The sequence below is a fragment of the Leptonychotes weddellii genome, chromosome X (genome assembly GCF_054177405.1).
Source record: "Leptonychotes weddellii isolate Sample4059 chromosome X, ASM5417740v2, whole genome shotgun sequence".
Classification (NCBI taxonomy): Eukaryota; Metazoa; Chordata; class Mammalia; order Carnivora; family Phocidae; genus Leptonychotes; species Leptonychotes weddellii.
In genome coordinates this window covers 63,819,046-63,833,941 of record NC_138385.1, presented here as the reverse complement: position 1 = coordinate 63,833,941, position 14,896 = coordinate 63,819,046, and the positions used below count along the sequence as shown (strand labels likewise).

General features: G+C 37.7%; 1 protein-coding gene across 1 annotated transcript; it reads left to right on the top strand.

The window, feature by feature from the left end:
• Positions 1-3,738: 3,738 nt before the first annotated feature.
• On the top strand, positions 3,739-8,149 carry SPIN4 (spindlin family member 4). Its single transcript, XM_081808784.1, has one exon. The coding sequence runs from the start codon at positions 4,406-4,408 to the stop codon at positions 5,153-5,155; it is 750 nt and encodes a 249-aa protein (XP_081664910.1). The 5' UTR covers positions 3,739-4,405; the 3' UTR covers positions 5,156-8,149.
• The last annotated feature ends 6,747 nt before the right edge of the window (positions 8,150-14,896 follow it).

Genomic DNA, 14,896 nt, shown 5'->3' with positions numbered 1-14,896 from the left:
CCAAGGTGTAGAGAAAGTTGTGTACCATGTAGTCCCATCTTGTTCTCCTCATTCAGTCTCACTGATGGTAGATAGGGATGTTAAGTTCAGTTCCTCACTGGTTTTCACTAACTCCAAGAGTGTTGGAAACCAGAGTGTTGACAGCCCTGCCTTGTTCTGTGTTATTCACAACTCCATTGCTGTTGTGTTGATATGGGGGCAGGGTGAGAAGAGGCTATAGAATAGAGGTCACTAACACTACCTTATACCATCAGATGATGGTGGAGGAACAATGTACCATGAAACCTCACTGACGCTACATAAGAAAGTCAAAACACCACATTGCTTGCTTCTGTTGAGTGGGGGGTGGAAGATCAGTTCTGTGCTCAGCACCACTTATATGAATTACTCTGACAGGGAAGCACTGCCATCTTAGGGAATCACTGCCTGCTTCTGCCAGATAGGTCATGGGAAATCAGCTCTCTAGTTGGTCCTGCCAACACTACATCAGAGGAATTGGAACATCATCTGCTTCCACTCAGCAGTGGAGGGAAGATCACATTCCTGCAGTGGATGGAAAATCAATTGCCTGCATTTGAGGCTGTCAACTAACCTTGTTTCCCACCACAAACCACATACCCTGTTTCTTAGTCTGGCATACTCTGTGCTCCAGCCACCATCTTCTGACCAGTTTTTCATATATCCTATGCCCATGCATCCCTCTGTGCCTTTCTTTCAGCTGTTTTCTACTTAGACTAAAAAGGCCTCAATATTCTACCACCTTCTGAATGTCTTCCATTTGTTTCAAGTTGTCTTTTCCAATCTCCCCAACCATAACAAATCACTACCTCCTTTGGGTCACCAGTGCTTAATTTGTACCTGTCATAGCATGTACTATGATCTGCCTTGTACAATGGAATTAACAACATTTATGTCTATCTCCACCACCCATCCAATTATAAATTATCATTGTATCTCCCAAATTTATTTTCAACAATGTTTTATTTATCCAGAATTTGGGCTTCTAGAAAATTACAGCATTTGAAAGCATCCTCTGAAACTGGCTATAAGGGACAAAATCCTTGCCACAGTGCCTTTTTGATTTACACTCAGGTCCTGACAAAGAGGTGATGGGCATTAAGGAGGGCATGTGTTGTGATGAGCACTGGGCGTTATACGCAACTAATGAATCAATGAACACTCCCTCAAAAACTAATGATGTACTCTATGTTGACTAGTTGAATTTAAAAAAGAGAGATCTTGAGTGTAAAATAGAGTAAAGGATTAGAGATGGGACATGAGCCAGGTGGTTTGTAGACAAACCTGGCAAGAAAAAGGACTTGTTTTAGGGATGACTGGTTAGGAGACCACAAGTACTTACCATGAGTTTGTTCATATGTTAAGAAATTTACTTTTATTTATTTTAATCTTTACAGCTACCCTTTGAGGTAGATGTTATTATTATCCACATACTGTAGGTTGATGGTGCTCTCCTAATCATTTTCAGATTTCTGGACACATTCACAGGGTCAGTCATCTGGGTGTTTTGAAGGGATAAATAAAGCTGCTGTGAGAGATTTTGAGTCACTAGGACTCTTGTCTATAGAGGCTGTGTAAGAGTACTTGCTTTATGGGGCGCCTAGGTGGCTCAGTCGTTAAGCAGCTGCCTTCAGCTCAGGTCATGCTCTCAGGGTCCTGGGATCAAGCCCCGCATCGGCCTCCCTGCTCGGCGGGAAGCCTGCTTCTCCCTCTCCCACTCCCCCTGCTTGTGTTCCCTCTCTCACTGTGTCTCTCTCTGTCAAATAAATAAAATCTTAAAAAAAAAAAGAGTACTTGCTTCATTAGGGATGATTTCTTTGGATTGAAGCAGAGCAGCTAAAACCACTTATTTCTTTATTTCATAAATATTTATTGAGTACCTACCTTGTGTAAGATACTTGAGATGCAAGATAAAAGTTCTTTCTTGATGGTTTTATAGTTGAGTGGGCAGATATACAAAATATACATTATATCATAGTGTGGTAAGGTCCACTGAATCCCTGAATTCATAATGTTAGGTAATGACTTAATATTAGAATCATAGTTTTAGAGAAGAAAGGATATTAGAAATTGTTTTCTCAGGCTGCTTTGTGGGGTTGTAAGCAAGAATTCCGTTGAAGTATACAACCAAAGGGCCTGAGTGAATTGTTTGCCCTCCATTTGTATGACCTGTGTGGTCTTCTCCTACATGTCAACTGCTTTTTTAAGCAATAAGAGCTTGGCACATCTTGGTATGGGAAATTACCTGGAACACATTTTTTGTGGAACATAATGGCATGACATTTGCACATGTCTTCTTTCTTTCAGTGTGTAAGTTGTATATATGTGTGAATATGTACACACCACTATGGCATTCTAAAGAGTTTAGAAGTACCTTTTAGTGTATGTAGCTTTCTTGCTTCCTTGGAATTCTTTTCTCAATGTGTAGTATTGGAGACTTATCCCATCTTCAATGTCCTTGGCCTGGGAAACATGGGGAATTGGGGGATCCAGAATATTCTGTCCTTTTAGCTATTAACTTGTACAAGGACTAGGTTTTTGTGTCCCTGTCTTGGTAGTTATGAAATGTGGAGGCAGCCAGTATTGTCATCTTGCAGCTCTCTCCCCTACTTTTCTACATTTCCAGATAAATTAATGGCCTTTATTTTACCTGTGATGACATGAGGTATTGTCTTCTCACCAGTGAAGGATGGAGGAATGAGAATTAGGGAGCTAGACTTCCCTGGCTTTAATTGCCATCTTGTAAAATAGGATACAGGGCTAAAAGGTTTACAGACATTCCTATTTAATCCTCATAACAGCCCTGTGACTTGAGGTAGGTGAAAGTATGGACACTTTCTTTTCTATCTGTCAGATTTTCCATATGAGGATGCAGTAGTTCTATAATCAGAAAAACACCAAATATATACAACAAAAACCCTTTCATTTCTCTCTACAATTTTGTCTCTATTGCCTGCTTTTTCACACATTGTTCTTATCACATATGTGGATTTCTATGGCATTAAATATTATTTGAAAATATGGTTTATACTAGCTCAATAAATCCATATATGAAGGTAAACTAGCTTCATTATCTATTTTGTCATAGGTCATTTAGCACAAATAATGGACCATCCATACAAAGAAACTAAGGGACAATTAAAAATCATGTTTTCAGAGTATTTGATAAGCTTGGGAAATGCTCTTGATATAAATTGGAAAAAATAAGCTATAAAAGTTTGAAATCTCACAATTTTGTAAAATATAAGCATAGATTTACTAATGAGAAAGAAATCAGAACTAATATTTTGTTTTATGTCTAGATGGTAAGATTAAAGTTAGTTTTGTCTTTTATTTCACTGAATTTCAGAAATTCTCCACAATGTCAGTACATTTCTTTTACATTCAGAAAAGAAGATCATTAAAAAAGGCATTACTGGGAGTGATCAGGTAGAAAATATAAAGGAGAGTTTGGATCAAGATGGTGGGCTGTACACAGGCTTTTCCTTCACTGCTCTCATATTCCTTAAACTGAAGGAAAATAATTTGTATGTACAAACTCTGTTTGTGTATGTGTGTATTGAATATTATTTTATAAAGGCTTTGTAAGGAATTCCTGTAAGATAGAAAGCAGATGGAGTGTCTGTGGAGAAGGCTGACAGGCGAAAGGCGGCCAGAAAGAAGGAGCAGGGGGACCGGCCTGTCTGGCTCCAGTTTGAGGGAAGCGGTCAGGAAGCGCGTGAGGAAATGGAGTGAGAGACTGTGGCTGTGTGGACTGAACGCGAGTGCGCGCACTGACCCGCCCTGTCTCTGCAGGCCCAGCGGAAGGCGGATTGGCAGGGGGCGGGGCCGAGGCGCAGGCGGGCTCAGAGGGGTCGGATTCCTGAAACAGCAAAAACCTCGGCGCCAGAGCTAGGCCAAACAGAGCAGCGCTGCGAAGCCGAGGCCGCGCGGACTTGTCAGAGACCCACCGCTGCCTGCGCCTTTGCTGCTGCAGTCATCTCTCTTATCCCTTGCCTACCTTTCCTGTCGTCTCCTCAAACACCGTTTCGCAGCTTCAGCACCCGATAACAGCTAAGTGGTCAATTCCGGGACTCGGGGTTGGGAGTTGGGGTGGGTGCGAGGCGTAGGCAGTACAAACTAGCCCGCCATCTGCTGCGGCAACCGCCACTGCTGCAGACACCTCTCCTGGGCGGGAAAGGAGAACACTCAAAAGGCCCACGCTGCCCCGGCGCCCACGGTCAGAGTTAGAGCGTTTCTGTCAAGCCTTGGTGAGAGCCTTGCACTTGGGGAAGGGAGGACGGACTCAGAGATCACGAAAAAATATCTCATATTGGATAGTGTTGACTTTTTGTCAGCTTAATTGAGGAAGTGGCAGCTTTGCTTGAGCCTCCTTAAACCCTGAGCCATGTCACCCCCAACTGTGCCCCCAATGGGTGTAGACGGCGTCTCCGCATACCTGATGAAGAAAAGGCACACCCACAGGAAGCAGCGGCGCAAGCCCACTTTCCTCACGCGTAGGAACATCGTGGGCTGCCGCATTCAACACGGCTGGAAGGAAGGCAATGAGCCCGTGGAGCAGTGGAAGGGCACTGTGCTTGAGCAGGTTTCCGTGAAGCCCACTCTCTACATCATCAAATATGATGGCAAAGATAGTGTCTATGGGCTAGAGCTGCACCGAGATAAAAGAGTTTTAGCGCTAGAAATCCTTCCCGAAAGAGTGCCAACTCCTCGCATTGATTCGCGCCTGGCGGATTCCCTGATTGGCAAAGCAGTGGGGCATGTGTTTGAGGGTGAGCACGGTACGAAAGATGAATGGAAGGGCATGGTCCTGGCGCGAGCCCCCGTGATGGATACTTGGTTTTACATCACTTATGAAAAAGATCCTGTTCTTTATATGTACACGTTGCTGGATGACTACAAAGACGGTGACCTGCGCATCATTCCAGATTCCAACTACTATTTCCCTACAGCAGAACGGGAGCCTGGAGAAGTGGTCGACAGCCTCGTGGGCAAGCAAGTGGAACACGCCAAAGATGATGGGTCCAAGAGAACCGGCATTTTTATCCATCAAGTGGTGGCCAAGCCATCCGTCTACTTCATTAAGTTTGATGACGATATTCACATTTATGTCTATGGCCTGGTGAAAACCCCTTAAATTCATTGTTCTCTTTGCAAAAGTCGTGGAACTATTAAATGTAAAACATGACATGTTCTTGTAATTGTGAATTTTTGGAACAGTTTTGGTGTCAGAGATTCAAGAATTTATTACTTGTTACTTATTGTGCCTCCAAATCTTATAACGACTGGTCCCACAGTTTTGCCCCAAGTGCACGTTGGTACTTTTGATATTGTCTTGTTCTGTAATTGAAGATTTAATATGGGTGTTAATAGAAAATTGAAAAGTATTCATTACCATTGGAACAATGAAAAACTAAAGAAAAAATAATGGTGCAACTCCACACCGGATCCTTTCCCCTATTTTATTATCTCCCCTCTTTCTTCTTCCCAGATAACAAGTGTTAAGAACATGATGTATAACCTTCCATGTTTTCCCCATTCACTTACAGAAAGTTTGTTGTAGTCTCTTCTGTAAAAATGAAAAGCCACATCATTTCTCTGTAATTGCTTTTCACATTTGGAATACCCATGATATATTTTCTAATCAGTAGCTGCAAGTCTCCCTCTCGCTCCCTCTCTCCTCCCTCCTTTCCTCTCCTAGTTCCCCTCTGCCTCTGGAATTTACTTTGTATATGGTATAACACAGAGGTCGAATTATACATTTTGTTCACATCGAGTGCCTGATTATGCCATCACATTTATTAAATAAGTCACCCATTCCCTCTCTTCCTTTCTCTCTCCTTCCCTCTAGCAGCTGCATATACAGTACATTTATATACTGAAAAGGTATTCAGCCATTCTATTATTGATGGTCACTTAAATTATTTCCTTTCCTTTTTTCACCATAGCATTGCTGCAATAAATACTGGTGCTTTTATTTCTATTGGGTAGTGTCCCAGAAATGGGTTGCTAGATAGGGGGTATATTTAATTTTAAGAGATATTACAAAATTACTATACAAAATGAAAGTACTCATTTCCCAGTATCCTCTCCAGCACTCTTTCAAGTTTGCAAATCTGGAGGGTGAAAAATTATATAGTATTTTTTTTTTAATTGACAAACTCAGAGGTTTGCTTGTTTGTTTGTTGATTATTTGGATTTTTCTCTTTTGTGATTTGCTAGTACTTATCCTTTGCACATTTATCTATTGAATCTTTGATCTTTTTCTTATGTATTTGTAGGAATTCTTACTATATTTCTCTAGGATACATATTAATCATTTGTAGCCCATCTGTATTTTTTTCCATTCTATCATTGATCTTGACTTTATTGATGATATCTTTTACTATTACAGTTGTTGCCATTGTTGTTTTTAACTTTTAGATAGACTACTACCTCCTTTTAAGCTTTTTGGTTTCCTATCTTTTCAGATGAATGCCCCCCCCCCAAGTCATACATATATTCACCTATATTTTTTCTAGAATTTTCATTAATGTTAAGGTTTTAACTGTTTGAACCATCTAGAGTTTATTTTGTATATGGTATAAGATAAAGGTTCAAATATACATTTTATTCACATTGGGTTCCTGACTATTCTATCATATTTATTAAATAAACCACCCATTTTTCAGTCTGTGAGCCAGTATCTTGTTTAATTATAGTGGCTTGACCATAAATTTTGAACTCTGGTAAAGTAAGTTACCTCTCATTAGGTGTTTTTTTTCCCCCCTTTTCTTCTTTTATATAAATTGTTCTAGAAATTCATTCTTTCTATGAAAATTGAAAGCATTATTTCCACATTAAAAAATTCTGATATCTTAGAATTGTGATACATTTCTACATTTCTATTTAGAAGACAATTTTAATGATATTAACCCTTAACACTCAAGAGTGTTGGTACATCATTAAAATCTTTTGGTTTTGTTTTTGTAATGTTCTTCATATGGATCCATTATATCTGACTACATTTATTTCTAAATATTTTTACAGATTTTGTCACATTTTGAATTGGGTATTTTTTCCTCCTCATTTGTAACTTTTTATTTCTGACAATATAGATAAACTACAGATCATTTTTAAAAATGTTTACCTTATATTGAATCAGCTTACTAAACCCTCTTATTACACTTTTAAAAAATATAATATTTTCAACCTTCTAGGTATACAATCATTTCACCTGCAAATAGAGATAATTGTATTTATTCAAAATAATGTTGAATAATGATTATGACAGATATGCTTGTCTGGTATTAGTTTTCATGAAATTGTCTTTAGTGTTCCCTATTAACATAACATTTGTTGTTGGTTATTGGCAAATAGTCATTAACCATTAAAATGTTTAAGGAGTTTCTTTTATTCCATTTTCTTAAATTCCTGTTTCACATTAGGGGGCTTACTGAAAGTGGCTCCTGAAATTTATCAGATGTCTTTCAGCATCCACTGATAAAATCATATGATTTTGTTTTCCTTTAATTTGTTGATGTAATGAATTAGAGGACTAGGTATTTGATGTTGAACCAAATTTGTGTTTCTGAAATAAATCCTACGTGGTCATATTATAATAATCATTTGATACATTGCTAGATTTTATTTACCAATATTTTATTTAGAATTATTGTATTTATATTTCAAACTGAAATTGTATTTTTTCTTTCTTACCCTGTCTTTATCAAGTTCTGCTTTTAAAATTGTTCTAGCTTTAAAAATGAATTGGTGAATTTTCAGTCTTTTTTTGTGGTCTGAAATAGCTTAAAAAAGCATTAGAATTATTAGAATTATTTGTTCTTTGTTTAAAAAATATTAAAATTCCTGTTGTTCTTTTAAAATTAGCTAGTACCAAGCTATAAAACAATTTAATCCTGGTGACAATTTTGATGGTAGATCCTTAATCAGCCTTCTTATCTCTCCAATGGTAATTGGTTTATTTAAACTTTCTATTAAAAAAGGAATGTATAGTTTCTATAAAATACAAAATTTAAAGTTTTCTCTATTATTAAGCTTCTTGATTGCATTATTCAGACACTTTATGTCCTTGCATATTGCATATGCATATGCATATTTCCTAAATATGTTCAATATTGAAAACATTGTAATAAATCAGCTATAATGGTGTTTTAAATTCTCTTTGTATTTTATTTATCTTGAAAAAGTAAAACATGATATGGAAAGTATGTAAAATATAACATCTGTTTACTTTTGCCCAAAATCAACAATGTCAATATTTAACAAACAAGTAATATATTAACATTTTGGCATACTTGCTTTAGATATAGATTTATATTTTTTTAAAAGTCAGAGCATTACATATAATAAATCCTTTTCCTAATATTATAAAGTTTCCTTCCTCTGCTGAAGCAACACTGACATGAATTTGGTGTGAATCTTGTCTATGTCTTATACATTTACTTCAAATATAACCATAATTGATAATAGTATTGGTTTTTGTGCTTTTAAAAATTTTGACATAAATGGGAAACTTTAAATCATGTGAAATTTATTTTGTTTTTCATTGTAGAAATATTTTTTTTTCTAACTGGGAGATGGATTGCAACAACAAAACAACCAATAACACGGACCTTAGAATGTTAGTTGCTGTTCTAAGTACTTTTACCACTTTTGACACTCAGGAATGCTTGGCCCTAGCCACAGCACTGGCTACTGACTAAAAAAGACAAAATTACAGTTCTCATAGAGATTGTATCTTGGCTGTTCCTGAGACAGATATCTACTAACACCCGTGACCTCAAGACCAGAAACAGACCTTACATTTCCTCATGATAATTGTGGGGTTACCCCACATTATGACTCTCAGAGGAAGGCTGGCCCTAATCCTGGCACTGTTTTAAGAGTTTGGGACATACCAGTAGACAAAATAAAAACCTTCCTTTCTTAACACGTGGTCTTTTATCATTTAGGTAGCCTTCAGTGCAATAATAAAGATAGAAGGTGGTATAAAACTTCACAGAACAATAAAAAATGTGATAAATATAACTAAAGGGTTAGAGGGGTGCATATGTTAGATCACAAAAGATAGAAATGCATATACTTTTTAGATATATAATGATGTTTTCTAGTCCCTGCTTTCCCACTAGGTCCCAAGTCCTGAACCAAGCATTATATTGTTTCATGATGATATTAGGTTATTAACATACAATCAGACGGAAGCTCAACCCTGTTTTAGGAACTGAGGATTGAACAGTGAACAATCTAGACAAAGTACCTGATATCTTAGAGAATATATCTTAGTGGGGGAAGGAAGACAGTCACCACCATCTTTACACCCCTGGCCCATAGGCCTTATATTATTTTACAGTGATTTGGGGATATTCCACAGCTTGTTAATCCGAGGAAGGTTTCATCATATATCTAATTCTGTTTTAGGGGTTGAATATACAGCAGTGAGCAAAATACGAAACTATGTCCTAATGGGAGGAAGACAGAAAAAAAAAGATCAATGTACCATGTTCACCTACTATAGTTTTACCCCCCAATTTTCTGTGCTTCCAGACTAAAACAAAGTTTTGGATTGCTCCATGGTAATATTATTATCACACCTGCTTTTTTTTTGAGCCAGAGGGAGGCTCATCCTTGACTAGGCAATGAAGAAAACTGTCTGTCTCTATTCCCTTGCACTTACATTCTGTTGCTTAGAGACAGTCATACACTCTTCCTTGGGCCACCAGTCTAGAATCAGGTCTTATATTATTCCATGGTGATATTGAAAATCTCTCTTATCTTGGTGCTAAATCAGAGGCAAGACTGGAAATGATTATGGCACTGCTTTAGGAGGGGGAAATAGGCAGAAACAAAGTCCTTGTTCCCATAACCCTTACAGTATACACCATGCTGGATGGGGCCAAATTCTTATCTCTTTCTTCCTAACACACTATATACATCCATCAAGCTGTGATGATTGTTTAGAAAAAAGTAAGCAGGGCAAGTAAAGTGGCAGGATGGGGTCTTGGGCATACTACTTTATTAGATAGATAGAGCATCTTTCTCAGAACAGATGACATTTGAGTAAACAACTGAATAAAGGGGGGGTAAAAACCACGTTGCTGATGCCTTGAGACAAAATGTGCCTGGAGGTAGCAGCCTAGTATGGCCAGATTGGAAGTGAGAAAAAATCAAGATGGAAGGAAATGAGATCAGAGAGGTTGTCAGGGGACAGATCCATGTACAATTTTTCACTTTATTTTATTTTTTTCACTATTTTTAAAATTTTGTTCAGTTAGCCAACATATACAACATCATTAGATTTTAATGTAGTGTTAGATTCATTAGTTGAGTATAACACACAGTGCTCATCACAGCATGCACCCTCCTTAATACCCATCATCAGGATACACCATCCCCCCAACCCCCTTCCTTCTGTAACCCTCAGTTTGGTTCCCGGAGTCCAGAGTTTCTCATGGTTTGTTTCCCTCTCTGATTTCCTCCCATTCCATATTCCCTCCCTTCTGCTGTGGTCCTCCCTGCTATTCCTTATGTTCCACATATGACTGAAACCATATGATAATTGTCTTTCTCTGCTTGACTTATTTCACTTAACATACTCTTGTACACTTCCATACACATCACTGTAAATGGTGGGTATTCATCTTTTCTGATGGCTGAGTAATATTCCATTGTATATATGAACCACAACCTCTTTAAACATTCATCTGTTGAAGGACACTTTGACTCCTTCCACCGTTTGGCTATTGTTGACATTAATGCTATGAACATTGTGATGCATGTGCCCCTTCTGTTCACTACATCTGTATCTTTGGAGTAAATACCTAGTATGCAATTGCTGGGTCATAGGGTAGCTCTATTTTTAATGTTTTGAGGAATCTCCATACTGTTTTCCAGAGTGGATATACCAGCTTGCAGTCCCACCAACAGAGTAAGAGGGTTCCCCTTTCTCCACAACCTTTCCAACATTGGTTGTTTCTTGCCTTGTCAATTTTTGCCATTCTAACTGCTGTAAGGTGGTATCTCACTGCTTTTGATTTGCATTTCCCTGATGGCTAGTGATGTTGAACATTTTTTCATGTCTGTTAGCCATTCGTATTTCTTCTTTGGAGAAGTGTCTGTTCATGCCTTCTGCCCATTTATTGACTGGATTATTTGTTTTTTGGGTGTTGAGTTTGATAAGATCTTTATAGACTTTGGATACCAGCCCTTTATCTGTAATGTCATGGGTAAATGACTTCTCCCATTCCGTGGGCTGCCTCTTGTTTTTGTTGACTGTTACCTTTGCTGTGCAGAAGCTTTTTATGTTGATGAGTTCCCAATAGTTCATTTTTGCTTTTGTTTAACTTCCCTTTAGAGACATGTATTGCCAGAAGTTTCTGTGGAGGAGGTCGAAGAGGCTGCTCTCCTCTAGGATTTCGATGGATTCCTGTCTCACATTTAAGTCTTTCATCCATTTTGAGTTTATATTTGTGTATGGTGTGAGAGAATGGTCCAGTTTCTTTCTTATGCGTGTGATTGTCCAGTTTTCCCAGCATCATTTATTGAAAAGATTGTCTTTTTTCCATTGGATATTTTCTCCTGATTTGTTGAAGATTAGTTGACCACAGAGTTGAGGGTCCATTTCTGGGGCTTCTATTCTGTTACATTGATCTATGTGTCTGTTTTTGTGCCAGAACCATGCTGTCTTGAGGATCACAGCTTTGTAATAGAGCTCGAAGTCAGGCATTGTGAATCCGCCAACCTTGGTTTTCTTTTTCAACATTCCCCTGGTGATTCGGGGTCTTTTCTGGTTCCAAACAATTTTAGGATTGTTTGTTCCAGCTCTTTGAAAAAATGTCAATGGTATTTTGATAGGGAGGGTATTGAAAGTGTAAATGGCTCTGGGCAACATAGATATTTTCATGTTTATTCTTCCAATCCATGAGCATGGAATATTTTTCCATCTCTTTGTGTCTTCCTCAATTTCTTTCGTAAGTGTTCTGTAGTTTCTAGAGTATAGATCCTATACCTCCTTGGTTAGGTTTATTCCTAGGTATCTTATGGTTTTTGGAACTGTTGTAAATTGAATTGATTGCTTAATTTATATTTCTTCAGTCACATTGTTAGTGTATAGAAATGCAACTGATTTCTGTGCATTGATTTTTTATCCTGCCACATTGCTGAATTGCTGTATGAGTTCTAGTAATGTGGGGGTGGAGTCTTATGGGTTTTCCACATAAAATATCATGTTGTCTGCAAAGAAAGAGAGTTTGACTTCTTCTTTGCCAATCTGAATGCATTTTATTTTGTTTCATTGTCTGATTGCTGAGGCTAGGACTTCCAGTACTCTGTTGAACAAAAGTCCTAAGTGGGCATCCCTGCCATGTTCCTGACCTTAAGTAAAAAGCTCTCAGTATTTCCCCATTGAGAATGATATTCGCTGTGAGCTTTTCATAGTCAGCTATAATGATATTGAGATATGTTCCCTCTATCCCTATATTTTGAAGAGTTTTAATAGGAAAGGATGCTGTATATTGTCAAATGTTTTTCCTGCATCAGTTGAGAGAATCATATGGTTCTTGTCTTTTCTTTTGTTAATGTGATCTATCATGATGATTGATTTGCAAATGCTGAACCACCCTTGTTTCCCACCTGGTTGTGGTGGGATATAAATAAATCCCACCTGGTCGTGGTGAATAATCTTTTTAATGTACTATTGGATTCTGTTGGCTAGGATCTTGATCAATATTTTGGGATCCATATTCATCGGGGATATTGGTCTGTAATTATCCTCTTTGATGGGGTCTTTGTCTTGTTTTGGGATCAGGGTAATGCTGGCCTCATAGAATGGTTTGGCAGTTTTCCTTCTGTTTCTATTCTTTGGAACACCTTCAATAGAATATATATGATATCTTCTTTAAATATTTGGTAGAATTCCCCTGGAAGGTATTTGGCCCTGGACTCTTTTTTTTTTTTTTTTTGGAGGTTTTTGATTTCTGATTTCTGCTTCAAATTCCATACTGCCTAATGGCCGTTTCAGACTGCCTGTTTTTTCCTGTTTCTGTCTTGGTACTTTATAAGTTTCCAGGAATGCGTCCATTTCTTCCAGGTTGCTTAACTTGTTGGCATATAGTTGCTGGTAATAATTTCTAATAATTGTTTCTATTTCCTTAGTGTTAGTCGTGATCTCTTCCTTTTCATTCATGATTTTATTGATTGGGTCATTACCCTTTTCTTTTGGATAATATGGCCAGTGGTTTATCGATCTTAGTAATTCTTTCAAAGAACCTTCTGTTTCATTGATCTGTTCTACTGTTTTTCTGGTTACTATTTCATTGATTTCTGCCCTAATCTGTATTTTTTTCTCTTCTCCTTCTTGGTTTAGGTCTTATTTGCTGTTCTTTCTCCAGGTCTTTTAGGTTTAAGTTAGCTTGTGCGTTTGGGACTTTTCTAATTTTTTGAGAGAGGCTTGAATGGTTATGTTTTTCCCTCTTAGGACCACCTAAGAGGTGGCAGTATCCCATAGGTTTGAACCGATGTAATTTTATTCTAATTGGTTTCCATGAATTGTTTAAGTTCTTCTTTAATTTCCTGGTTAACCCAAAGATTCTTTTAGAATGTTCTTTATCTTTCAAGTGTTTGAGTTCCTTCCAAATTTCTTCTTGTGGTTGAGTCCCAATTTCAAAGCATTGTGATCGGAAATATGCAGGGAACAATCTCAGTTTTTTGGTATCAGTTGAGACCTGATTTGTGAAGCAGTATGTGGTCTATTCTGGAGAAAGCTGCATGTGCACTCCAGAAGAATTAGTCTTCTGTTGTTTTATGGTGGAATGTTCTGTATATATCTACAAAGTCCATCTGGTCCAATGTGTCATTCAGAGTTCTTATATATTTGTTGACCTTCTGCTTAAATGACCTTTCCATTGCTGTGAGTAGACTGTTGAGGTCTCCTATTATTAAGGTGTTATTTTCAATGTGTTTCATTATTTTGGTTATTAATTGGTTTATATAATTCACTGCTCAAATGTCATGGGCATAGATACTTACAATTGTTAGATCTTCTTGCTGGATATACTCTTTAAGTATGATAGAGTGTCCCTCTACATCTCTTACTACAGTCTTTCTTTTAAAATCTAATTTGTCTGATATGAGGATTGCTACCCCAGCTTTCTTTTGAGGTCCATTAGCATGGTAAATTGTTCTCCATCCCCTCATTTTCTATCTGAAGGTGTCTTTGGGTTCAAAATGAATTCCTTGTAGACAGCATATGGATGGGTTCTGCGTTTTATATCCAATCTGAAACACTGTGTCTTTTCATGAGAGCACTAAGCCCATTTACATTAAGAGCAACTATTGAAAGATATGAATATAGTACATTGTATTGACTGTGAAGTCCCTGTTTCTGTAGATTTTCTGTTTCTTCCTGGTCTATGTGACTCTTGGGGTCTCTCTTCCTTTACAAAATCCTACTTAATATTTCTTTTTTATTTTTTCCACTTTTTTTTTTAAATTTTATTATGTTATGTTAGCCACCATACAATACATCATTGGTTTTTGATGTGGTGATCCACGATCCATTGTTTTCGTATAACACCCAGTGCTCCATGCAGTACGTACCCTCCTTAATACCCATCACCAGGCTAACCATTCCCCCTCCCCCCTCCCCTCTAAAACCCTGTTTGATTTTCAGAGCCCATAGTCTGTCATGGTTCATCTTTCCCTCCAATTCCCCCTCCCCATTTTTCCCTTCCATCTCCTAATGTCCTCCATGCTATTCCTTATGTTCCACAAATAAGTGAAACCATATGATAATTGACTTTCTCTGCTTGACTTATTTCACGTAGCATAATCTCCTCCAGACCCATCCATGTTGATGTAAAAGTTGGGTATTCATCTTTTC

Bases quoted from the DNA above. Each gene is read 5' to 3' on its own strand.
- SPIN4 (XM_081808784.1), top strand. From the start codon at position 4,406: ATGTCACCCCCAACTGTGCCCCCAATGGGTGTAGACGGCGTCTCCGCA.